A 25,238-nucleotide genomic window follows, 5' to 3' on the forward strand; every position below is an offset into this window, starting at 1 on the left:
CAGTTAATTGACATGGCTGGCATTGTCGCTGATAGCACTTGAACCCTTTTAGTCGAGGGCATGAACAATCAAAGAGTGTCCCTGCCCTAGTTTCTGTCGCCGTCTGTCCACCTTTCCCCCCCTTTTTTTTTCCCTTTTTAAAGGGCCACTCCACTGATTTTACACATAAAGATCAGTTTACTCTTCCATAGGGAGACTGTGAAAACAGATGAAGAATGTCTTCTGTTGCTTCAGAGGAAGCTGTCAGAGGTCTGAGGAGAAAAGGCCATGTTCAGACAGACACCAGCGTTGCATGATGGCATTTTAGTGAACATGTCCGTGCCAACGCAGAGTGCTTCAGCCAACTCCCTCTCTCGCCTGGAAAAAAAAAGAAGAAAAACACAGGGTTGTTTGGCATAAAAATTGAACCTGGATCAGATTTTACTTGCAGATATCACGTTGCAAAGCGAAGAAACAAAGACAACGCTCAGGACGACAACAGCTCCGCATGAAAACTACTCATTCATTTCAATGTGAGCGGCAACCGCACCAGGCCAATGCAGAGTGCTTTAGGGAAGAAAGAGGAAAAAAAATAAAAGAAGTTGTTTATGTTTGACATAAAAAGTTGAACCTGGCCCAACCTTTTCCGGTGTCATGTTTTGCAGACGCCATGTGGCAAAGCGCTATGTAAGCCAATACAAGATCAAATACGAGCAAGCGAGCGTTTCAGTTTGATTACTATGTAATACAAAAGGGGGCGTGGGGGGGGGCAATTCTACTGTTTATCCACCGAGCGTCGCAATGGAGGATAAGATGATTGTTATCGTGATAACCTTCCAGGGCTAAGTGAAGGTTAACAGATGCCAAACCACTGCAAAGTTATAGTACTGTAAGGCAGGATTTTACTTATATTTCATTGCGTCGACTAAACGGTAGAAAACCAGCGCTCACATTTTCAACTCATATATCAGGAGAGTGCTTTTGAACTTATGCGATCGGCTAATGCATTGCCTTGCCAGAAGACCCTGCATTTGCAAAAGTAAAGCCGGGGTTTAACTTTTTTTTTTTCCCAAGTAGACTGGACATTGGCATCCAACTGTGTCTGCAAACCGGCCTCATTCAAGTTGAAAAAGTGGGCCTGAACACGGCCTAGTCTGGATATCTCTGCCTGCGCTGTATCGATTTGCACCATTCTTTTTTTCCACCCGTCTCTCGCCTCTGCTACTCCGACTTTATCAAAGTACAGCACTCAGCCGCCGGAGTACCCCTTTAATGCCTCCATTTTTCCCTCAACTTCACTTGTTTCACTGAGTGCTCCCATCCGCCATTTGACTATGCCGCCAGTTTTGTCCTCTCACTCTGTCTCACTTTCCCGCTGTCTCTCCTCGCTCACGCTCCTCTCGCTCCCCTCACTGTCTGCCTGTCCGTCCGTCCTTGTGCCCAGGTTTTTTGAGTTGGCGTGGTTCCTGTTTGTTTTCAGCCATTTTGGGGACTTGCAGTGCTCGTAACAAACTGCTTAAATGGCGTCCTCTTGCTTGCTTGCTCTCCCACTCTGTCTCCCTCTGCCTCTCCCTCCCTCTCCCTATCACTGGGCTTTGTGTATATAAAGTAGTGTGTGTGTGTGTGTGTGCGTGCGTATGTGTGTATGTGTGTGTGTGTGTGTGTAGAGAGAGAGAGAGAGGGAGAGAGGAGAGAGGGAACAACACTTCCAAATAAAAAGAAGATTGGATTCAGTGGGGTGGGGGGTGGGGGGGGGGGGGGGGGGAGAGTTGGCTGAGGGGGGTGCAGAGGTGGTGGTGGGGAGGTGGTGAGGAGGGGGGGGGGGAGATTCACTTGCTGGAAAAAAAAAGAGCAAAAACACTAAGAATCGTGTGTCAGAGGCAAAAACTGGAGTGAGAGAGAGAGAGAGAGAGCAAGAAAAAGGGGGAGAGCGAGCAAGTTCGAGTGTGAGAATCGCTCCTGCCCTCTGTCTTCACACACTGCTGCCTGTATGTGTGTGTGTGTGTATGTGTGTGCGCCGCCTCTCCCTGCCTCTCTCTCTCTCTCTGCCTCTCTCTCTCTCTTGCTCTGCCTCTCACACACACACACTCAGACGTGCGCATACACAGACCAAGGGGGAGAGGGAGAGAGAGAGAGAGAGAGAGAGAGAGAGGGAGAGAGGGAGTGTGAGGGGAGAGAACACATCGCAGCAGAGATGCAGCAGGAGGTTTTCCGAGGTACGTTCTCTTGTATGCTTGCCTTCCTGAGAGACAGACAGAGAATAAGAGGGGAAGAGAGACTGAAATTTTGTTGTTTTCCTGCTTGTTTTTCTGCTTCACTCCGCTGCTGTAGCGGTGGTTGCTCCGCGCTTGAAGAGGAGGAAAAGGTTTTTATTTTAACCGTGCGTGTGTTTGGGGCGTGAGTGTTAGTGTGTGTGCGTGCGTGTTAGTGTGTTTATGCAGTCTGGTGTGTGTTTGTGGAAGCATATTTATGTGTGTGTGTGTATGTGTGTGTGTGTGCCTGAGCTGGGTCTGTCTGTGTGCGTGTGTGTGTGTGTGTGTGTATATGTGTGTGTGTGCGTGTGTGTGTGTGTGCGTGTGCCAATAACAGGCCTCGTCTCCCTCATCCTCCCCTCTGTCGCTGGCGCACCACGCAGTTCTTTTTCAAGAGCGATGACTCGTTTTGAGATTGTGATGAAACTTTTAATTTATCAAAGCCTCTCGTGGTGTCTGTGATTCATCGCAGACGCGGAGAAGGGGACGGCGGGGGGTTTGGGGGGGGGGGGGGGGGGGTTGAGGAGGAGGTGGAGGGGTGGCCAGCACACGTCAGAACAGGCGTTAAACATGATGTGTGCTTTGTTGTTGGGGTCTTAACATGGTGGGCCAGTCCACGACCCCTGTCCATCAACTTATTAACAACATTAGAAGAAGTGATTTTGAAGGGGAGGGGGGGGGGAAACTTGAATGTAGGTGATGGAAAACACCTCTAGTTCCACCGACCGGTTCTGTCTCTTATTTCGGTTTTGGGCCGCCCAGTTTGTCCTCCATTTTACCAGCCTGTTGTTTTGCTGGAGGTTGCCTCTCATAGAGCTGCAGAGGGCACATTGATGTCACCAACCCTGTTGTTGCTGCCCTAAGCTGTACTTTTTTTTTTTTTTTTCCAAAACAGCAGAGCATCTGCTGCCAACTACTCCACATTCCTGGTTTCCATGGATGCCAAGCCAAGCCCCTGTGCTCAATGTATGGAAAATATGATCCACAGTGCCACGGGGGTAGGGGTCATAGGTCAGACAGTAGGAAGTGTACTTTCTTGTTGCTCCGTGGTGTCACACAGATGATGTTGTCATAGCAGACCCGGTCTCTTGAAGCTCTTATAGTTGCTCCTCTGCGTTTAGGCCACACATAAGATAAATCACGTCCGCTTATGTTTGCGTTTGGGCCTTTTTTTTTCTGCTATCGTGCAACTCTCACCAAGTCATCTTGGCTCTCGGCCTTGTTTACATTCAGCAGTTTCTCTATAAGCCTCGAACTCAAAGGATGTTGCTGTGTGTTCAGGAAACTGGTGCAGCGCTTCATTTTGTCACCTTGCAGTATGTGGTGACCGCTGTAGCGTACCACTCTGGCTCTGTGCTAATACTCAAATGTTTCTCAGTTGTTTCAGGCTGAGAACTCCAATGGGGCTTTCACACCAACTTCAATAAGGGTTGCGCGTGAAATTGAAAATGATTTTGGGGGAAATTACCTCAAAAAGGTCACTGGTGTAGTGTTACTGCTCTCTTGGGTTACTTTTTTTGGCCTTACTGTTTCCTAATGCCTCCCGTGATTCTGTTGCAGCGAGCAGAATTATGGGAATTACGTGCTGGGCTGAGAGCTAACAGACCGTGGAGAGTATGGCGTTTTAGACATGGGCAGGTTCGCTGGTGCGTGGAGCGGCATGCGAAAACACCACGATACGACAGTTTACACGTGGGGAGGGAGGGGGGGGGCAGGGGACGAGGGGCATGCAGTCAGTCACGCTGAGGGGGATCTGAAAGACAAGGAAACCATGAAATGTGAACATGGGAGAGATGTGTTTGAAGTTACCCCTACCTCCCCCGCACACACCACCACAGCCACCGCTACCACCTCCGCTCAACCACTCCCCGACCCATACCAACCTCCCTTCCCCTCACCTCCTCCCTCCTTCCCTCTATCCCATCTGGCTGGCTCCTACACGCTCTCTTGGCCGGGGGGTTGTGGAGAGTTCAGTAGCGGTTCTTGCTAACGATGCCCCCCATCCCACCCACCCACCTACCCACACACACACACACACACACACACACCCTCCTCCTCACAGACCAACTGCTGCTCTGATAGTTGGGCCCCTCTGGCTGCCCCTCGCTGGGGAGAAAGCTCAACCGACACCTTCCTCTTCCCACATGCTCCTCGCCGCTGGCTCACCGGCTGGAACACCGAGGCCCCCCACATTCCGCCCCACAGGCACTCTCCATAACCCCTCGCACACAGTGATGGCATATCACTGTAAAACATACAGTCAACAGTTAATTCTGATTCATCACAACTTTAATTTCATATTTTTTTGGCCATCATTCCGCTGTTCTAATAATTTTGCACTCACCATGTAAATTACTGAGATCTGGAAACACGATGACATCACTAAAAATAAGTGCAATAAGAGGAAACCCAAGCAGTCAGGTGGTCAGACGGGTCAAACTTATTTAGAAGAGAAAAAAAACAAAGGCCAACAATAAAATAATTACCCAACCTGTCCTATCCCCACAGTGTACAGAACAACTTCCTGGCTCAGTTTTTGATTTGCACTGCTTCTCGTAGCTGTGGGCAAACACACACACACACCCTGGTTTCCTGTGCAACTCCTGCAATCCTGCACATTTCAGGTGTGCTCGCTGTTGTGTTTGCTGCCAAAATCAAGTGATTTAGATAATGTAGCTAAACTGTTGCTCGTTTACAACCTGCCGTCTGACCACTCGTGCTTTTTTTTGCTTCCATCTGATTTTTTCTGTGGCGACATCCCCGTGTTCCCAGATGTCAGCAATTACTTTAGTGAGGACAATTATATTATAACTGATAGAAACGAGGGACAAAATTATGAAAATTAGACGCAAGTTGTAATCAACTGGATTTATCCATTGATGCCAAGAGTACAGGCAAAGCAGAATTAACTTAGCTGGACTCAAGCATCAGTACAAATGTCAGCTGTTTACAATCATATCAAAATGTGAAAGCAAATTAAGTGGCACTAAAAGAGTATTAAAAATGTAATTTGCCATGATCAGAACTTTAATCCTCAATTAGGATAGGAGCAAATTGTTTACTTCAGAGCCAAATAAAGAGTTGGTTGCATGCATTTGTTTTTAAAACAACTGCATCATATCGACAAATTTAGGGATAGATTTTTCAGGGTTTTTCTTTGATATGGAAGATTGGGGGGGGGGAAAAGCTTTGCTGTTTAATCTTAATGGTTATTTGTTTGCCAGCACAAGTACCAGTTTCAATGTGGAATAAACAGATTGCTCAACGGCTGGTTCATGGCCTTGAGCTGGCATATCAGCCAAACTCCTCTGCCGTCCTGCCTTATGTTATGCAAGGCCACATTAGCAGTGATGCTCCTAGTGGCTGATTGTCCATTTAAATTCAGTGGATTACGAACTAATGGTTTCTAAGGCCGTAAAAGTCATCCCTGTTTTTCAGATGGAAATGGAAAAAGTGTCTCAAAGTTAAATAGTAAAACTTCTGCTGTTTTGAACGGATCCCAAAAATTCAAGCAGTCACTATGTTAAGATGATCAAATCTGAAGATTATCCACTGTTGATTAGTTTCAAAAGGGAAACCGTGCAGAGAAAGGGAAACTAATATGCAAGTTAGTACAATTTCTAAAGATTTAACTTTCAAAAGAGCAAAATTCCCAGAATCAAAAGCAGACAGTGTTTACTTTTGTCTCACATTTGTCATTCGATATGGAATACAAATTGAATCAGTGCATGGCTAAAAGTATGCCTCTGTTCCCCTTGCTTGTCACTGAGGAGTCGTTATATGAAAGCCAATGCGTTTGGTATAGTATGTTTTGTGTTTACTTGAGTCTAGTTAGTAATTTGTCCTGCACCAGCTGAGCACCTGTTCACGCTGTGCGGTTTTCTAGTGCCACAAGCGTAAGTAGATGAACACTTCTTAGGCCAACCAACATGTTTGTTTGCGCAGAACATCCTGTTGCAGAGAGGTGTGGGAACAGGGTTGTTGTTTATTTAGATTTTGCTTTAGGGTCCTTGCCACATTCATGGTCACATTTATTTGTCTATGAGTTATAGGAAAGGACGTATGTGTGCATCCACACATCTAAGCAAATAAGAAAGAGGTACAAGTGTTTTTATTTCTGCATGTCCTATGTGTTAGTGCGCACACTTCTGTTTGTATATGATTAAATCCAGCGCATTAAAAGCGTGTTTAAAGCTGCCTGTCACAGTCAGCCAGCGTGTCGTGCAGTCTCTGCTTTTGCAGCAGCTGTGTGCGTCACAGGGAGATAAAGAAAAATAGCGAGGGGGTGTCATACGCATTTTCCTGTCCGCGGCGCAAGCATCAGATGAGATGGTGAAATTTTTAGCCTTAGCACTGTCTCTCAGTGTGTCCGCCCACTTGTAGCAGGCTGGCGCTTGCCATAAGGGATTTCCTGCACAACATCTATCGCTCAGCAAATGTGAGTGACAATGAAGGCCTCTTTCAATACAGAGCGGCAAAATATTGCAAGCCTGGCGAGACAGGATTCTGCATCTTTGTTTTTAGCCACAGGTTGTCATGAACTGGTTGTCCCAGTGCACCCAACAGTATGTGTCACTGCCTGCACTAAGTACGTCATCAACAGACACTTCTGGCCTCCTTTTTCTTTCTTTTCACTACACTTAATTTCACCTGTACCCTCAATCTCAGCTTTTTATATGTTGGTTTTGATGTCATTTGCAGGTGGGCCCATCCATGTCGAACTACTTTGTTTATGCCTGTGTTTCTTGCCTGCGGGCATGTATGCGTGTATGTACAGTACTGTGTACACATGCATGTTTGTTTGTCTGAGTGTACGTCCGTGGTTGTGTGTTTGCATGTGTGCTGGTTGTTCTTATGTGTGTTAGTGTTTGCCTGGGCTCCTGTCTGTCTGACGGTGCAGTGTGTCTGACTGTTCCTGTTTCAAATCCCCCCCTCCTCCCCCCTCCCTCCTCTTCCTCTCTCTTTTCTGTCTCTTGCTCTCTCACTAACCCTCACTCTCTTTCTCTCTCTCCCTTATTCTATCACCCTTTCAGCCTCCCTCATCCTCACCCTCTCTCTCTCTCTCTCTTTCTCTCTCTCCCTCCTCTTCCCTCTGCAATAACAGTGCTGACCTAGTTTCTGCCTGTTCAGGGCTGCCTGTGGAATTTTACAGCGGCCTGCCTTCCTGGCTGCCTTGCTGCTTGAAAACGCAGGCAGAAAAGCATGACTGAGGATTTTTCTTCTCGTCACATCATTATGGCCTTATACTGTCTCCATTCTCCCCACCAATCTGCAGACCCAAATAAATAGCCCCATTTTAAATAAGTAATAACAGAAAATTGCCTATCGCATGTGATACTGCAGCTGTAATATGTACGGAGAAATTGCAGGACGACTGCATCCGCTACCATGGCAGTTGAATTAGAATGGAAATGAGAATAGCCTGTCGCTCATCTCCTACAGCTTAGCTGAGATTGTACCGGATGCAGAGGGCGGAAAAACACCCCTTCTCTGTGCACATGCATGCAATCTCCCTCCCTTCTCCTCTTCCCCTCTTTCCTTGCCTCCTGCCTTTGCCTTCACAAATAAATGGTTAGAGTCATGCCCAGCAAACACTAGCCACTGCCAGGAATGGCTAACAAGGCTCTTGCTCAAATAGCAAGAGAGTGGGACTATTTTTACGTGCATTAGGGCCATGGATCTAAGTCAACACACTATTCTGAGGAAATCTTGATTAAATCTGAACGCCTTCCAATTAGGCATAGGGAACGTTGTGTCACAGCCGAGAGAGAGATGGATCTCTGGAATGCCTTTCTGAAGGCTTGGCTGTGGCACGCTGAAATCTAAACCAGCACTGCCGCAGATTCATTCCTTCCCCCTACCCTCTCCCTCCGTTCACTCACCATTCCTGGCTGAGCTGTTAGAGTTCAGCATTGCTGGGGCATTTAGTTTTCTCCTCAGTTTCTCTAAAGTGTTCCATGAGCGTCATGGACTGCTACTGCAAAAGCTCTGAGTGTAATGTTAATTTTTTACTTTTGTGTTGATGTAAATGTGCGTGTCGTACTTTTATCTTTTGTTATTCATAATGCTGATTCGTCCTTTCTGATTTCTCTTTCAGATTTCGGGGGCTGGTCATGGTGTCCGGTGAGAAGGTGTGGGACCCCCTCCATGCGGGCCTTATTCAGCCACGTCTGAGTGAACAACACCTGGCTGCTGGGATAACTACACTCTGCAACCTCACACATACTGCAACTAAGGACACCACGTGCCACCAGAGTCAGCAGTTGTCAACTTTGTCTTCCCCGCTGCTGTCATTAGTGGCTCGAGACACTCTTCAGCCATTCAGGGCCTTCTCACCATTACAAACTCCTGTCAATTTCTGCAGCTCAAACAAGATCAAAGGGCTACGTAAACCAGTCCGCTGTCTTGGAGTGGCCTCTCAGCCTGAGGAAGAGGAGGAGGAAGGGGAAGCTGAGCAGCTTGAGATGAAGGGTAAAAGGCATGGAGGCCGGGGAGAGGCCATAATGGAGGACAGGCTGGAGGACATGGCTGATGGACCTAAAAATGCAAAAATCACCCTAAGCTTCCCACTTAGTGCTGGACCCCTGCCAGCCTCTCTGACATCTCCAAACCACTGTCGTAGCTCCTCTTCGTCCTCCCCTTCCCCCCACCGGCGACGACCATCCTCTAAGAGCTCAGATGAGGGGTCACTGTGGAAACTGGATGCTACCATGGACGTAAAGCACAGACCTTTTAAGGCCCAGAGGCACGACAGCTCTCCGTCCTCTTCACCCTCCTCCTCCTCATCTCCCATGACTGTTCATGCACTTATCAGGAAGGATATTAAATCCCCGCCTCCTCTCAAGTGCTCCAAACTCAATCCAGAGACTCAGTTTCACAAGTCGCCCCCAAGATCCTCCAGTGGGTCTTTAGGGGGCTGTTATGGTGGTGATGGATGGGAAGAAAGGCACAGGGTGACCAACGGTACAGCCTCGCCCTCTCAAACTGCCCAGATCCTCTTCAGTCTGGGCACATCGGCCTATCAGAGAGGCGGGGATGCAGAGAGGAGAGAGAAAATAACAGGAAGACCAGCTGGGAAGGTGGGAAGCCCACATGGACCAAGTCTCCACCCACCCACCCTCCACCTCCCTCCCCCGCTACCACCACCTCCTCCTCCCCCATCTGAGGGTCTCACTGCCCCCCCTCATTCGTCCTCTTACTCCCCTACTGACAGCCTAAAGCCCGAGCTGATTTGCGGGGTGTGCCATCGACTCTTCAGCTCAGCCTCCTCGCTAACGGTCCACATGCGGCTGCATCGTGGCAGCCGCGCCCTCAGCTGCCGTTTCTGTGGCAAAGTCTTCATCCACAGCAAGAGACTGCAATCCCACGAGGCCTCCTGCAGGGTGCCAGGCCTGCCCTCCAACAGCCCTCCTTCTCTCAGTGTGCAGCCAAAGGAGGAGCCGCTGGAGGAGGGTGAGGTGAGAGTGGAGGGGGGGATGATTGTGGGAGAAACAGACATCAGTAAGGCGCGGCCAGGGAAGAAAGCACGGAGCCTACTGGCACGTATCCAAGGTGATGATGCAGCAGCCACAGAGCTACTGGCAAGTGATGAGAACCATTTTGTGAAGGTGGTAGATGGCAATGTCATTTACTTCTGCTCTGTGTGTGAGCGTTCCTACATGACCCTATCCAGCCTCAAGCGTCACTCAAATGTGCACTCGTGGCGCCGCAAATATCCATGCCATTTTTGCGACAAGGTCTTTGCCCTGGCTGAGTACCGCACAAAGCACGAGGTGTGGCACACGGGAGAACGGCGCTACCAGTGTATCTTCTGCTGGGATGCCTTCGCTACCTACTACAATCTCAAAACACACCAGAAGGCCATTCACGGCATTAACCCCAGCCTCATCTCCAGTGAAAAGACAGCTAATGGGGGTTATAAGCAGAAGGCTAATGCCCTCAAGCTTTACCGTCTTCTCCCCATGCGCTCCCAGAAGAGACCCTACAAGACATACAGTGACAGTTTGCATAATTGCCTGCTTATGCCGCCGAATGAAACACCTTCCGTTTCACTGCCTGGCCTGGGCTGTGGTCTGGGACCTGAAGACCTACAAAGCCTCATCAGTGGGTCCCACCCTCAGAGTGTAAAGCCTGACCCAGATGCCTTCCCTGATGGCTTCCCTGTTTCTGGGGCTTCTGAGCACAGGGACCATTCCCCACTACCCCTCCCCCAAACAGACGTGCCCCAAGTTCGAAAACATGAAAGTGAGGCCAATGAGTTAGAGCAGGGTAGAAGCAGTGGCAGCTTCAAAATGTCTAGTAGCAGCAAAACCAAAACTCCCAAGACTGGGAGTGGCACAGACACAAGCATGCCGTCTGTGATAACATATGGCCATACAAAACCCTCTGTCATAGTTCATGGAACAGCAGTGTCATCCTCCGTCATTGTGCATAGCAACCAGGTCTCCTCCGGAAGTGAGAAAAGCCCAATGAACAGCTTGTCCTCTGAAACCAGCAGCAGTCAGACTTCACATAAGGGCATTCCCAGGTCAATCAAAAAACAAAGAGACAGTTCAGACAACCACAAAAAGAGATCCAGAGACAGTTCAGATACAACAGAGGAGGGCTCAAGAGGTAGACAAGATGCAGAGACAAGCAGATCATTTCACAAATCACGCAGGTCCCATGGCAAGAGTGACATCTCCAACTCAAAGCAGCTCTCAACATCTGTAGGGTCACAGGTCAAAGAGGCAGGGCCACTGTGCCAGATTACTGTACGTATTGGTGAGGAAGCCATAGTAAAACGTAGCATCTCCGAGACAGACCTTAGGAGAGACAAAGGCCTTTCCCCCCCAAAAAACAAGAGAAGCGAAGCATCGTCTGTGCGGGAAGCCAAGGAACTCCGCCACTCTCACTCCCACCACCATCACCATAAACACCGCGTTCACCACAGAGCCAGCATGGAAGCAGAGACTGATGACAAAGAAGTAGATTGTGAGGAGGAGGAGGATGAGGAGGAGGAGGAGGAAGAAGAGGAGGAGGAGGAGGAGGACGAGGTTGGGAAAAAGAGCTCCAAATCTCCTGATGAAGTGAGGGAGTACTACTTCCGACGACAGGTGCGTGAACAAGAAAGTGACCATGACACAGAGGACAATTTATGGCGGCCTTACTATTCGTACAAGCCTAAGAGAAAGGCCCAAGCACATCTGCAGAGGGTCAAGAGCTGGCAGAGAAAACTGAAGTACAAGCGCTCCATCCGACTGAAGAGGAGAGCAGAGAGGCTTAAAAACCGTGTGAATAAAGAGACAGAGAAATCACAAGATGAGGAAGAAGATGGGAAGATTGAGGAGGCTGGACGACTGTCTAAAGCCAACACTGAAAAGGGGGAGGGGAAAAAGAAAAAATATCTCTGTGCCCCTTTAAAGGACAAAAACAAAGAAGCAGAAAAACATGTTAAGGAGGCCTGTCATGAGGTTTCCACCCCTCCTCTGCACTCTCCAAAGCCTCCTCTGTCTACCTCAGTGGCTCCTACGGGAATAAAGAGGCGGCCGTGGACTAATGGGAATGCAGCAGAGTGTGGTACATGTGGCCGCTGGTTCTCAAGCCCCAGGAAGCGAGACAAACACGAGCTAAGCCATCTGCTGGAGTTTGTATGCCTCTTCTGCCGAGCCACTTTCCCTTCAAGGGATAAATTGGAAGATCACCAGAGAGCCCAGCATCCCAAGCCTACTGAGGCACCCTCTGTGCCCCCTAAAGTGGCCCATGGTGAACAAGTGGAAGGGGTCGGGGTCAAATCTGTGCCAGAGATAGCAAAGTATGATGAAGAAAAAGTGGGCCTACTAGGGAGAAATTCTAGTCCAAGTCGCCTGAGCAGGAGAGCATTATCACGGCACACCTGTCCACAGTGTCATAAGGTGTGCAAGACGTCTTCAGCACTAACCCGCCATATCCGACGCCATGAGTTAAGCAGTTCCCCAGAGAGAGAAAAAGAAGATAAAGACTCAGAGCAAAAAACAGCAGAGACAGTTGTTAAGACTGTTAGCAGAGACCTACAGACTGAAAATGGACAGGTTCCCAGTGCTCTGTCTGTTTCGGTTATTAGTTATTCAACACCAGACCCGCCCAGCGACTGTTTGGCATCACAGCAGCATGAGGACCATCTCAGTGAACCGACAGATGAACATCAGATGTCAGAATCCAGTGACAAACCTGAACTGACAGAGCTCACACATCCAGCTCCTGAGAGAGAGCCGAGCCAAAAAATTGCAGACCCTCCATCAGAAACCCCAGTTAACCTTACACCCACTAAACCCGAATTCACGCCTGCCGCACCCTCTACTCTCCAGAGTGTGTTAGTCATGAATGGACCTGAATGTCTGGACTACCGCACCCCCAGCAAAAAGAACTTAGACAGCCAGATCCACAGAATACCCAGCCCTGTGCACATACTGGCATCCACCAACACCTCTCCAAATATGCCCATGACATCACAGACCAGAATAACCACTTCTGCTCCTCCTGTTTCCATGACAACAGTTCCCAGCTCTGAGGGGGGATTCATGAAACGGGATGGGGTCATTATGGACAGGGAGAGGCAGGGTGGGAGTGGTGTATTTCTACATGCAGGTTATGAGGAACCACCTCTGGTCCAAGATCTCAGAGTTCCATCCCTGTCCAGGAGCCCCTCTCCCAACGAAGCACAAGACCTGACCATGTCCTCTATACTGGCGAGAGAGAGGGAGATAGAGAGGCAAAGAGAGAAGGAGAGGGAGCTCGAGAGACAGAGAGAAAGGGAGAGGGACAAAGAAATGGCAAAAGAGAGAGAAAAAGAGATTGAGAGGGCTCAACAAATGAGTAGAGTTGCACATGCCCCTGAGGACCAGATTGCTCTGTTGGTCCCCAAAGAGGAGCCCTTGAGCCCTGTGCCGTCCCCCCAGCATATCCCCACTCAAACCACTATGAATGGTCCTTCCTCACACAGGCACACTCCTAAGTCCCCCTGCCGGTCCCCCACAACTATTGGACTCTTAGCTCAAGCCAACCGCCAGGTTCACTCCAGTTCACAAGGACTTGACAGACTCACACTGCCCACTGGAGCAGCTGGTGTCGGTGACCGCCCCTCTGCCCACGCTCTGCTTCTCCCCCGAGCCCCACAACCACCTGAGCCAGAGCACCAGGACATTGTTTCTTCCAGAGATCCTCAGCAGGGGGAGGCCACACCAGTGGGTTTCCCTGCCCAGGACTATCCCCTACCCCTTCTTGTGCCGGACAGTTATCACTCTGGTAAGAAGCAGGAGGAAAACCTGCTCATGTCCTCCTATCCTGCTGGAGCTCATCCCTTCAGCCCGCTGGGAAAGGTGATGGTCCCTAATGGCGGGGACTTGGCCAAGCTGCCATTCTATCCAGACCCTTACCAGCTGCTCTATGGACCCCAGCTTTTGGCCTACCCCTATAACCTGGCGGCTCTTCCTGTGGCTCTGAATATGATGGCACCTGGAGGGGACAAAGTGGAGCCTTTGCCCTTCCTCCCCGCCATCTTCAACTACGCAGCCGCTGCTGGGCCCTACATGGGCGCAGCGCCTCATCCCCTCGTGGCCAATCCCAGCCTCTACAGCAGCAGCAGCAGCAGCGGCAAGAAGCGAGACAGCAGCAGCGGCAAACCATAGGACCCAGAAGCACTACAAGGAATATATATTTTAAAGGGGACGGCCTGGCCTGTTTAGGATGGGAGCGGGAGGGGTGTGTGATCACTGGGTCACTGAGTACACTTGCACAGTACCCCTGCCTCTCTTTTATTCAGTAGAGATCAGAGCTAGGCATTTAATCAGGAGAGGGTGTGAAGGGAGGAGAAGGAGCAAAGAAACGGGGAGGAAAGGCTGATATTATAGTGACGTATCATTACTCCCCTCTCTTTACTCTCCGCTCACCTTTCTCCATGTCTCCTGTTTTGCTGTAGTGTGTCGTAGATCTAGAGCTTGATTAATCGTCCTCTCTGACCCATTATATTATCTATAATATAAGAATAAGAACTGCTAACAGGGTGTGTGTTGTGTGAAAAATTAGTTCAGTCTGCTTCCCTTTATAGTCGCCCCATAATGAGGATAAACGCTCTTCTGGGAAGGTTTGTGTGGGCAAGGATAAGGGATGAGAGTCCTTACTCGACACAGTTGGAGGTGGAGCATTAAGCAACTCAAAACCTGTGTGTGTGTGTTTGTATGAGCGAATGAGAATACAGGCATATCCTGTTGTCAAGCTGTCCATGAAGGTTATATATGAGCATGTATATGCACAGTATGTAAGGATTTGTGCATGCAGAGGTGGGCATATGCAGGTGTTACTGCATATGGGTGAAAGTGAGTGTGTGTGTGTGTGTGTGTATGTGTGTTATACTGTGTGTGTATATGTGAGTGTGTGTGTGTGCTTTGAATGGTGAGGTATGTGCATGAATGGCTAAGATCATTCCGTGTGAGACGCACACAGCATTCCTGCTCTAGTTGGAATACCTACTGTAGGTCAGTGTGTAGAAGTGCATTTAGAAGCGATTCCTCATATCCAAATCATTAAGAAGTCAAAGCTATAGCTAGACACAAGTCTATGACAATGACAGATCATCTGAGCTTCTAATGTCTCGACTAACCTGGCGACTTTGTGGCCAGATGACACTGTAGGATCTGTATAGCATTCACTATAGTTTATACCTTATGTGCACAAAATAGAGAAGTAGTGGTCACTTAAAGGGGACACTTGTAGCTGCTTTGGATATGTAGCTGGCCACTGGGTAAGGATTGCAGGCTGGTAGACCATTGCACTTCCGTTCTTCATCTCATTTCCTTCACATGAGAAAGGAAAAAGAATAAAAACCAGTCAGCCTTCATTTTAAGTAGCTTTTTCCTCTTTGATTAGAGGAGGAAAAGGCTTCAGTTTCCTAAGCCAGGAAGAAGAAAGTGACAGCAAGGAAGGAAAAATAAAAATGGATTCAGGGAATTGAGTTAATTCTGGATAGGGAAAGAAATATATGGGCACAAAACTGTAGGTCTCTGAGTCAGAACCCTCTACAGAAAGGACTTTGGGGACAAAAACATCCCTCTCAACAGCTGAGAGAAGATTGGAAATGGCCCGAACTATTTCCATTCCTTCCCTGTGTCATTTGCAAAGAGGTAGAAAAAGGCTGTGTTTAGCAGCCAGAGAGGTGGCCAGAAATCCCCGGATGCCCTCCTCGGGCTTTGTTGTTATGTGTTATCTCTATATGTTTGTTTTGTTCAACTATGTTGTTGTTTATGTTGTTTAGCCCTCTTACCAGATGGAAGTGGCTTCAGTGAAAAAAGGGGGAGTAAACTTAAAAACATGAATGTAAATTTAGTCATGAGGTTAATGAAGTACAGCTGCATTAATGGTAGAGTTGGTTTCAGTTCCTTTTTGTTTCTGTTTTGACACAAATAACCTGTTAAAGAACCGTATAACGTCTGGTATGCATATATACAGTAGTCCTAGGAACATGTCAGTAAACTTGGGTTCTGTATCCACAAAGCATGAGCAACACTTGCTTCCTAACCGTTTATATCCTCAGCAAATCTGGCATTGTGCGCACAGCTTTTGTTTCTGTTTCCTTCTATATTTTCTGGCCTCTTAATCTTCCATATCTCTGTTAATATTTTTTTTATTAATCATAGACCACAGTTTGGAAAAAATCCACAGAACTTGCCGCCACATTTTAAGCCTCACAGTCACTACTTGGGAGCTGCTCAGTTCTCCCTCCCTCCCTCAAGCATACACTCGCGCACTGCATCTCCTACGAATGAAGTACATATGTGTCAGTCTGTGTGCACATGTGTGTGTCTGTGTGTGTGCGTATGTGTGTGTGTTTTTGTGATGGTACTGAGGCGCCTTTTGGTCCGAGCAGAAGTGTAAAAACACAGCGTGACTGACTGCAGGGGTGCACAGGCATCCCCTTGGGTGTGGTTACAAGCCTTTGGCGTGTGTGCGTACGTGCTGTGTGTATGAGAGCGAGTGACTGTGTGAATAAGAAAACCAAAATAAATCTGCCTAAGCAGCATATCCCTTGGCAGTATACGGGCCACCTGTTATTATTTTTGTTCTTTGACACTTTTCTGTGGGTTAGTTTCAGTGTAAAAAAGCCTTGCTGTCTCCAATACACTATGTCAAGCCATTCCTGTAGATGGACATGTTTGTGTTTTTGGACCATTTCTTATGCCATAGTTTGCCATCACGGTTATCATACAGACCAAAAGCATGCAAATCGACGTATTGTAGTGACTGGACTGGAATCTGGTGGTAATATACAACTATTTACTGTATGTTTTAGTTTAAATGAATGTGCCTCTGCTTTGATATTTAAAACAATTATCTATAGTAAGATGTGGATCTGCCAGATTTCAACTGTTAAGGTGCCTTGTTATGGCATAAGAAATTTGATTAGTAAACAAACGTTTTCTTGAGAAATGACAATATGATTTGGAGATAGATCTCATGGCTTTGTTTGCTATGAAGCTGTTCATAGATGTAGAGGTGTGGCTAAACTGTTTTGGTATCGTGTACATGTCTAGGATAATACTGTGCCATATAGAGCCCACAAAATATGTTAATGTTATTTTTAAAAGATGTTTTAATGTTGCCTGATGACTTTGTCTTTAGATTTGATACAAAGGCTTGTAGCCACAGCTCTCCCAAAGTCTGTAGTCTCCTTTTCCAACATTCTTCTTGTTCTCTCTCTCTCCCTCCCTCTCGCTCTCTCTCTCTCTGTCTCTCTCTCCCCTTGTTTCTGTCTCCCTTTCTTTCTCTTTGCTGCAATCAAACAAAATAAAGTATTAACCTGATGACCCAATGAAATAAGCTCTAGTCTGGTCTCATGTTTTTTTTTTTAATGATGTCCCTATTAATCTTCGATCCAGAGATCTTAATATGAACCATGTGGTTAAAGTTGGCGGATGCCTGATGTCACATTGGTTGTGTTTCATGTGCATCTAACATTATGTGAATCAGTAAAAGCGGACACATTTCTTAGATCCTTTGGACTTTTTTTCATTGTGTATGATACTGATGCAATTGACTTATATTGTGCATTCTTTCAAAATCTTCTCTGTGTCCCCTTCTAAAAGTTTTTAGGTATCTTTGATGTTTTAGCTCCATTGTGTTTCTTTGTGAAGTACTTTTATCCACAGCACACACATGCTTTTTCTCAATCAAACCATAAAAACACAATGAAAGTACTTAAAGTTTGTTGTTGACATGTGAACCAGAAGCTTTAATAAGCACTTTCCCACTAGTGACACCCGGTGGCTTAAACAGGAAAAGTCAGTTTGGTGACTTGCTCATATTTTTACTCTCAACTTATGATGTCACAGATGAATTTATGGATATGAGCGACAAGATCTTAGAAATTTATTAGATTTACAAAAAAAAAGTAAGCGCTAATTTTAAAAAATGTGCATTCATGGCCTTGGGGATGGTTGTGACTTAAAGTCACTGTGCTCTCCTGCAAATAATTGATAGTTTTCCAGGATAACAAAGCACCAAATCAGTTAATAAGTCTTTTTTACAGCAGACATTTTGACTTATTGTAATGGGGGTGAGGGGTGGGGGGTGGGGGGGTCTCAGGATTAACATTAACAATGACAGTGTTGAAAATGTGACATATTGATATGACTGCTGCAAATGCATATACTCAATGACAGTAAATAGACGTACATCAAACTGTGAGTGTACACATGAGGAGAGTCATTATGGTTTTATGTTTTAATGTAATTTGACATTTATAGATTAACTTCTAAACCCTCACCAGATGAATAATACTTATACTGTGTGTGTGTGTGTGTGTGTGTGTGTGTGTGCGTGCGTGTGGTGTGTCTGCGTGCGTGCGTGCCTACGTGCATGCTTTTCCCAGTACTTCCCAGTTATCACAGCCTTCCAGGAAGGAGGCTGTAACACAGGAATGCAGCCAGCAGAAAAGAAAAGAAGAGTTTTGTTACTTGAACCACAGTTGCCTTCTCATCTCTCTCCCTTTCACTCTACACTCCAACACACAAACACACACTGAGTCATGGTCAGCAGTGGTGAATCAAGGTTCCTGTGTAATAGGTAAACACACACCAGTGGTCTGGCTAAGGTCACTCACCCAGCCTGCAGCTGTGTCCATGCTACATGAATCACCCCAAACTCAAGGGATTGACAGATTGAAAATGGAAATGTACACTTCTTTCCATTTCTGTGTTAAAATCCAAATTATTATTACTATTATGACAGTCGCTCAACAACAACAGCGACAACTTTTTTCTGCCCTTCACTCTTCCCCCATGCTGTTTAGCTGCTGCCCACTCTTGTGTTTTTTCATCCACCTACATTTTCGCAAACATACTGTTAGTCACAAACACCCAGCCATCAAGTGCTCTCTCCTGGTGATCGATAACCTGCGCTGACCAGGGCATATTTGCCCTGTGTGGAACCCAGGACAGTGTGCCAGCACACATAGTTTCTTCACCTACTGTCTAAAGAGCTTCTCCACTCCTTGTCCCAACACCTCAGGGTAGCTTGGAGTCAGCAGACCACCCAAGGGCTCAGGAGACTTCACACTGGGAGGCCTGAGTGGGTGAATGCACTTGAAGGATGGCCATGTTTTGGAAAGCAATGTCAGGTGGACTGCTGCTCACTTCGAGCCTCATTCTGCTGGGGTGGGGAGCCGAGGGGCAGGAGAACAGACGGGATAAGGTATGTTCACATGGCATGTAACTTAAGGATCATAATGCCTGGAGTGAATAGGGGACAAAAGTGTCTTAAAATGCTCTTATTAAGCTCTATCTGATAGCAGAAAGAGAAACTATGAGCCAAATTTTAAAAAAGACCTAAAAAGAGTGGAAACTCTAAGATAAACATGGCTTATAAATTATCTCTGGACATTTTGTAGCTTTAATTGAGTTACAAGTATAAATGGTTCCTGTGACTATGTGATATGGTAAAATTAGGAAAAGGTCACACAGTTCATAAGTAGTAGGAAATATCTGACTCGGAGCTTCTGCAGTACTTTAAAAAGTGTAATGTTTATTCTGTGTTTTATATATAAATATGACTGGATCAACTCATACTGTATGCAATTCAGGTGCCGGTTAAAAAGGGATATCCCAGCATTCCCTAATAAATAAATAAATATTTTGACTTGGGAATTTGTCTTTTTGTGGAAGTCAGTGTCAACATCTGTTTTCACTTCACTTAATATTTTTTTCCTATCAAGATTGATGTTTGTATTAGGTTTGATATTGACATTATTCAGTCAATATTAATGGATATACTGTAGCTGGATGCAGCATGACTCTCTTTTTTAATGATGTGTAATTGATTTAGGTCTTAATTCAATCTTAAGAATGTAAGTAAACCACACTATCAATGGTATAATTAATTAGCAATTTAACAATATTTATCACAGAGTTTAATGGGATTTGAGTCTTTCATCAATCAAGATATTTTATAAGAAAAATACCACTAAAAACAAACAAAAAAGAAGAGTTTGATGGATGTGACAAGTGCCAAATTAACCGCTGAAATAATGATGAACCCTATGTCTCCCAGAAAGAAATATCAGGCGGGGCCATCTTCAACCTCGGACAGGACAGAGACATCTGGAGGCCGCTGATCGACATAACAGTTAACCTCACTGAGGTCAGGAGGTAGGCTCAGTCAGCAGTAGCAAAACCACTGCGTTGTGAAGGTTTCAGATCAAATGGTCACTGAAAATCTCCCGTCATAGAGGCAAAATAGGCTCCTGGATGAAACCTTAAACAAGACACAAAAACTTTCAGTACAGGTACACTACAGGAGAATATGAGGAAGCTGGTAACTCTTAGTGAGGGACATAATTAGGACTTTTAATTTTTAATAACATAAATATTAAGGCTCAATTTGATGGGTTTTCTCCAACTGCAGGCCCGGAGAACAATCACTACCCTTCCCTTCACTGTCAGTTAACCTAGGCTTGATACACTGTTGGCTTGCATTAGTATTTAAAAAGAAACCCTAGAAAAAGTGAACAAAATTAATTGTCTTCTTTCCCATTTTAATTCAGAACTATTCTATTTGCAGCATTAAGTCGTCATTTCAGCTGCGGACGTATGACCCAGAAGGTGTAGTGTTCTATGGGGACACCAAAAAAGGGAAGGACTGGTTTGTTTTGTCACTAAAAGACGGAAGACCTCAGATGCAGATCAGCAGACAAGACATGCTTGTCAGTGCAGCAGGTGGCCCCAAGCTCAATGACGGGAAATGGCACACAGTGAGTTTCCAGTGCAGTTGATCCCCTGTCACATATTTAAAGTAAATCAGGTGACAACATCTTGAAATAGACTACATCATTGGAATAGGGTGTTGAAACAAGATTTTTTTGTACTGGAAACAAGTAGCCTTACAGTTGTGGATGGATCATTTTCTTACATTAAATACACTAAATGTACTTCATAATATTGCAAATTGATTAAATTGTATCACAAAGCAGGAACATTAGGTCTGAATTCATCTTGTGTTTCTTGTGCTTCTGATGCCACCAAGCTGGAGGTGAGCAACGATGGGAATTTTGTAATTTTAGAGGTGGACGGCTCCAATGGGCTAGTGGTGAGCCTGATGTCCAAAGACATGGAGGAGGTCATTGCAGGTGAACTCCGACTGGCCCTCGGCGGGCTCCTGATCGACAAGGAGAAGATGGTTGTTCAGGTACAGCTTGTGTGTTCAATGCATCTTGTGATGATTGGCTCCACATTTCATCAGCCTGCTTCCTCTACGGTTGCCTCAGATTTAAAGGGGCACTCCACCAAAATGTGAAGTTCAGTTTAGCCATTGAGTCATCATCTCTGCCGCTCTGGAGGGAGCGTTTTACATTTTTAAGCCTGGCGATGTCATTTCAAATTGGGGGTTTGGAAGGTGAGCATCGAGGATCTAGTAAATGATCCTGGTGCATTATGGGAAATGTAGTGGTTTTGGAAAATGACTCATACTAAAGACTTACAGTCAGGATATTTTGTTTCTGCTGTCTAATCTCTTTTGAGTGCCTCGCTTTATGGAGGCGCACTGCTAAATTGCTGGAGAGCCCTTTTAAACAATTATTTCCTACATTTCCCAGAATGACTGAAACCACCACAAACATGAGCTTGTTGGCCAGTACAAGTAGAGAGGTGGAGAGAGCAGCAGTAATGGTAATGTTCATTTTGATGAAAGGCTAAAATTACATCAGCACGAATCTGGTGCATTGCATTATGGTTAATCGAGGCTGTACTGTCAGTGGAGAGGTCAGTATCTTTGCGTCTTCTGTTTTGGACTTTTCCCTGCATGATTATTAAATATCAACTCTGAATTATGAGTCTGAAAAGCAGGTTATTCATCTTGAGGGACTGGTATAAAACATATCTGCTTGTATTTGGTCATTATTCTTGTTAATAAGTTAGACATAAAACCATAAAATGGTCCCAAAGATTACTAGTTTGTTAGTTTTCTACCAGTCAGGTGTTCTGGTATGTTGAAGGAGCTTGTGGGTGCATTTTCCCTTTAAGCAGATGATAATGGAACTGTAACAATATGTATATATGTTTTTAAAAAAATCTCTTTGTCTGTCTTTTCATGTATATGTACATGTTTCTGTCATGTTTTCCTTGTTTATTGCACTCATTTTCAGATGGTATCATGTTGCCTACAACTTGGTGCCAAAGTAAATACCATTTTGCACAAGTTCACAGAAGCATAAACAACATCTCGAACATTTCTGAACCAATCACAGGTGCGAGCTCTTCCTGTTTGCAGTTCACTCCACTAAATGCATTGTTCCCTTCTTCGCTGCAGTTTGTGCCACACATGGACGGCTGTGTACGGGGAGGCAGCTGGCTGAACGTCAGCCTCCCCTGGGAGGCAGACGTGGACGAATTCTGGCCCTGCTTTCAAAACATCCAACCTGGCAGCTTCTTCCCTGGCACTGGATTGGCCATTTTCAACACCTCAGGTAGGAATATGGAGCACCTGATTATACGAGTGATGGGTAAGGGCAGACATGCCGTTATTTAATACATCTTGGATAATAATATTATGCCCCTATACGCTCATGGACAAGTACGTGGAGTAGGAGTAGTAAGAGTGCTTTTTACTTGATTGTTAACATGTTAACTTGTTAATTAATTATGCTTTTATCCCTTTGCAGTTTTCCCCATGGAGGAATTGAATGGGATGTATATTGAATTGTGGGGAGATTTCAGTCAGCTGGATGGGACCATTTTGAGCATCAGGGCTCCTGGGCAAGGGTTGCTGTTCACTTTAGTGGCCAATAATAACACAAAGGTATGCACATAAATCAGATATGAGTCAAACTGAATTTGAAAATAATACTTAGCATCTGTTTAAAACTGCTTATGGCACCGCAAGAGTGCACTACATGGCTAACATGAACATTTGCTTCATGTTATGCCCATCATAAATACACACATTTATCAAACTTTATCAACAGATTCAGGTCTCTTCTGTTTCTTTCTTGAATTTTCAGGAGGTTACATTCAACTACAGAGATGGTGAAGTCAGTATCACAAACACTTTCAAGAGACTGGTGCTAAGCTGGCAGAAAGATTTTATACACTTGATTCAAGATGAATCAAAGACCACTCAGATAATGCCTGTCAATCAAGAGAGCCACCCTGGTTATTTGGCCACATGGAGAGAGGGTCATATTGCCTTTGGTGGTCTCCTAGGTGAGATTAAACAGCAGTGATCTACAGTGCTTAAAAATGATTTATACAGTCTTGAAAAATTGTGGGACATCTTTAAGTTTAAGTTCCAACATTACAGTCACATAGAACAAGGACACATCACCAGTTGAGGTCACTTGTGTTTTCTTCTTCCTCTGGTTCATTTTGCAGGTGAAGGCGAGGACAACATCGGCTCCCAGTTCTTGACAGGCTGTCTGGAGAAGATCCAGGTCCAACGGAAGGATTTGGACCTGGATTTAGCTCTCAAACGCATGTCAATCTCCTCTCACAGCTGTCCAGCATAAACGAGTGAAGTCTGCATATACTATATGTGAACTATTTGGCAGTCGGTACATTTATTATTTTGCTTCTAGGTCAAAATGACATAAAAATGCAAAGTATGTAAAGAATAGAGACTGAATTGTGCAGGCTTCTAAAACACATTATGTTGCTAATGTGGTATTTGTATCAGTTACCCTCTAAAATGTGAAGAATTTACAATAAAATATTAATGTTTAATAAATGTCTCTCCCACTATACAACAGAATAGCTGAGTGATTTTCTGACTTTGGTGCGTGCAACAATATGTTTTATGAATAGAATAGGATTGCCTTTAATATGTCTTTCCGTCATTATGAATTTTATTGCTGTGTTTAATGCAATATAAAGGGTAATAGCTTTTTGACGAGATTCAAATAACCTGTCTGAACACTAATGATAAACACCAGACAGGGCATAGACTGAAAGAGAGAGATTTAAGACATGGTTTTTGCTCCATCTAGTGGATTTTTGAAGGTAATGTTAGAGTCATATGCGTATGATGCCATCAAATCAATAAAACATGAGCAGGAGCAAGCAAAACCGCCACATTGCAGGAAAATCTGATCTACTTTTTTCTCTTCATTTAATATTCATTAAGTCAAAATCAATTGCATGTAGCCTACATGTGTCATTCCCTGAGCTGAGAAAGGATAGAAAAGAATAGATGGCCGAACATCACTACATTTTACTGTTTTTTGTGATTTTTTTTTTTGTTTCAAAAATTAGTAAGATTATGCATGGTTTTAGATACAACCTTGTGGATGGAAAGACATTTAACAATTGTACAGCTTAAATTTATTCTTGTATTGACTCATTTTCTGTGTTAAAAATACAAGTGTAGGGCATGGATGTATGATAACATCTTATTATACAACCATAACCATTTTTTTGTTTTTTCTCAAAAAATGTATTAAACATATCACATATTACAAAACAACTTCAAACCAGGGAGCACAGACACAATATGAACAACCAATCAATAACACACAGAAGAACATAAAAGTTCAAAGGGAGCAGCACAAATTAAACTATGTTTTCCACAAATAGTCTGAAAAGCCAATCCTGTTAAAGGTATCCATGAAATGAACATTTTTGCATATTCATAGACTGGAATTTTCAATGAGAGAGAAGAGTGTAACTTTAAGGATTTTAACAAAGATAACTGAACTTGTTTGTGGAAAAAACATAATAGAAACAAATTATTATTTAAAGTAGATTATTTATATACTTTTCTGGGCTTTATACTTCATTCTGCTTAACTTTGACCCATTGACCTCGTTCGTGCACACTTTTTGTGCCACCCAGTGGTCACAAAACCACAATGCATTATTAGTGTAAAAAAGGAGATGGCAGGCATCTTGGCTGAGTCAATCAACAGCATCAGACAGAAGTGGACAAGGTACAAAACCTAATCAAATGTTATGGTTTTGAAACTTGTTTATTTATGTTCAGTAACATTTGTAGTTTGATATGCTATAAACATTTGAGTAATTCAAGCAATAGTAACAAGCTGCTACACTGCTTATCAGGAAGTGCTAGTTTGAGGACATTGGGGCTTTATTATCGTTTGTGCAAAGGGAAGATATAAATGTAATGAAATTCATTTTATGGTGAATGTATTGTATTATACAGTAAAATAAACTCATTCTCGCCATATGAGGACTTTTTTCTCTCTCCAAAAACTACTTGCTCAAAGGCAGTACAGTTTTTGTGCTGACCAGGTTCTACTCATCCCAAATACCTAGGAGAAATTATAAATGCATACCAAAAAAAAGCATGTCATGAAGTTAAAACATGTCCGGAGGGGATCTTTACACGCAAGCAGGAGGGGCCTTAGACTAATTGTTCTATGAATGTGAAATTAGCACACACAAAAAAGAAAATAAGATCTATTCTAATAAGTAGCGTATGTTTATTTTCCTTTTCATCAAAAACACCATGAAAACAACAGTGGCGCTGATTTGTTCAATTGTGTCGATACACTTGA

General features: G+C 44.9%; 2 protein-coding genes and 1 long non-coding RNA gene across 3 annotated transcripts; 2 read left to right on the top strand and 1 right to left on the bottom strand.

Annotated features, from left to right (window-relative positions):
- Window positions 1-326: 326 nt before the first annotated feature.
- Window positions 327-18,494, bottom strand: LOC128383755 (uncharacterized). Its single transcript, XR_008323963.1, has 3 exons — window positions 18,343-18,494; window positions 18,095-18,146; window positions 327-357 (listed from the first exon to the last, which is right to left on the bottom strand). It is a non-coding gene; the product is annotated as an uncharacterized LOC128383755 (long non-coding RNA).
- zbtb4 (zinc finger and BTB domain containing 4) lies at window positions 2,083-17,066 on the top strand. Its single transcript, XM_053343344.1, has 2 exons — window positions 2,083-2,195; window positions 8,329-17,066. Exon 2 carries the CDS (start codon window positions 8,345-8,347, stop codon window positions 13,874-13,876), a length of 5,532 nt encoding a protein of 1,843 aa, XP_053199319.1. The 5' UTR covers window positions 2,083-2,195; window positions 8,329-8,344; the 3' UTR covers window positions 13,877-17,066.
- A 180-nt stretch (window positions 18,495-18,674) lies between the features above and the next one.
- On the top strand, window positions 18,675-23,547 carry shbg (sex hormone-binding globulin). The gene is made up of 8 exons (XM_053343014.1): window positions 18,675-18,932; window positions 19,788-19,885; window positions 20,298-20,487; window positions 20,760-20,921; window positions 22,041-22,197; window positions 22,393-22,529; window positions 22,732-22,933; window positions 23,102-23,547. Exons 1-8 carry the CDS (start codon window positions 18,831-18,833, stop codon window positions 23,233-23,235), a joined length of 1,182 nt encoding a protein of 393 aa, XP_053198989.1. The 5' UTR covers window positions 18,675-18,830; the 3' UTR covers window positions 23,236-23,547.
- Window positions 23,548-25,238: the final 1,691 nt, after the last annotated feature.

Source organism: Scomber japonicus, chromosome 22 (assembly GCF_027409825.1).
Source record: "Scomber japonicus isolate fScoJap1 chromosome 22, fScoJap1.pri, whole genome shotgun sequence".
In the NCBI taxonomy this organism is placed as follows: domain Eukaryota; kingdom Metazoa; phylum Chordata; class Actinopteri; order Scombriformes; family Scombridae; genus Scomber; species Scomber japonicus.

Bases quoted from the DNA above. Each gene is read 5' to 3' on its own strand.
- zbtb4 (XM_053343344.1), top strand. From the start codon at position 8,345: ATGGTGTCCGGTGAGAAGGTGTGGGACCCCCTCCATGCGGGCCTTATT.
- shbg (XM_053343014.1), top strand. From the start codon at position 18,831: ATGGCCATGTTTTGGAAAGCAATGTCAGGTGGACTGCTGCTCACTTCG. The intron at 20,922-22,040 runs GTACAGCTTGTG...TCTTCGCTGCAG, and splicing joins AGGAGAAGATGGTTGTTCAG to TTTGTGCCACACATGGACGG. The intron at 22,530-22,731 runs GTATGCACATAA...TTGAATTTTCAG, and splicing joins TGGCCAATAATAACACAAAG to GAGGTTACATTCAACTACAG.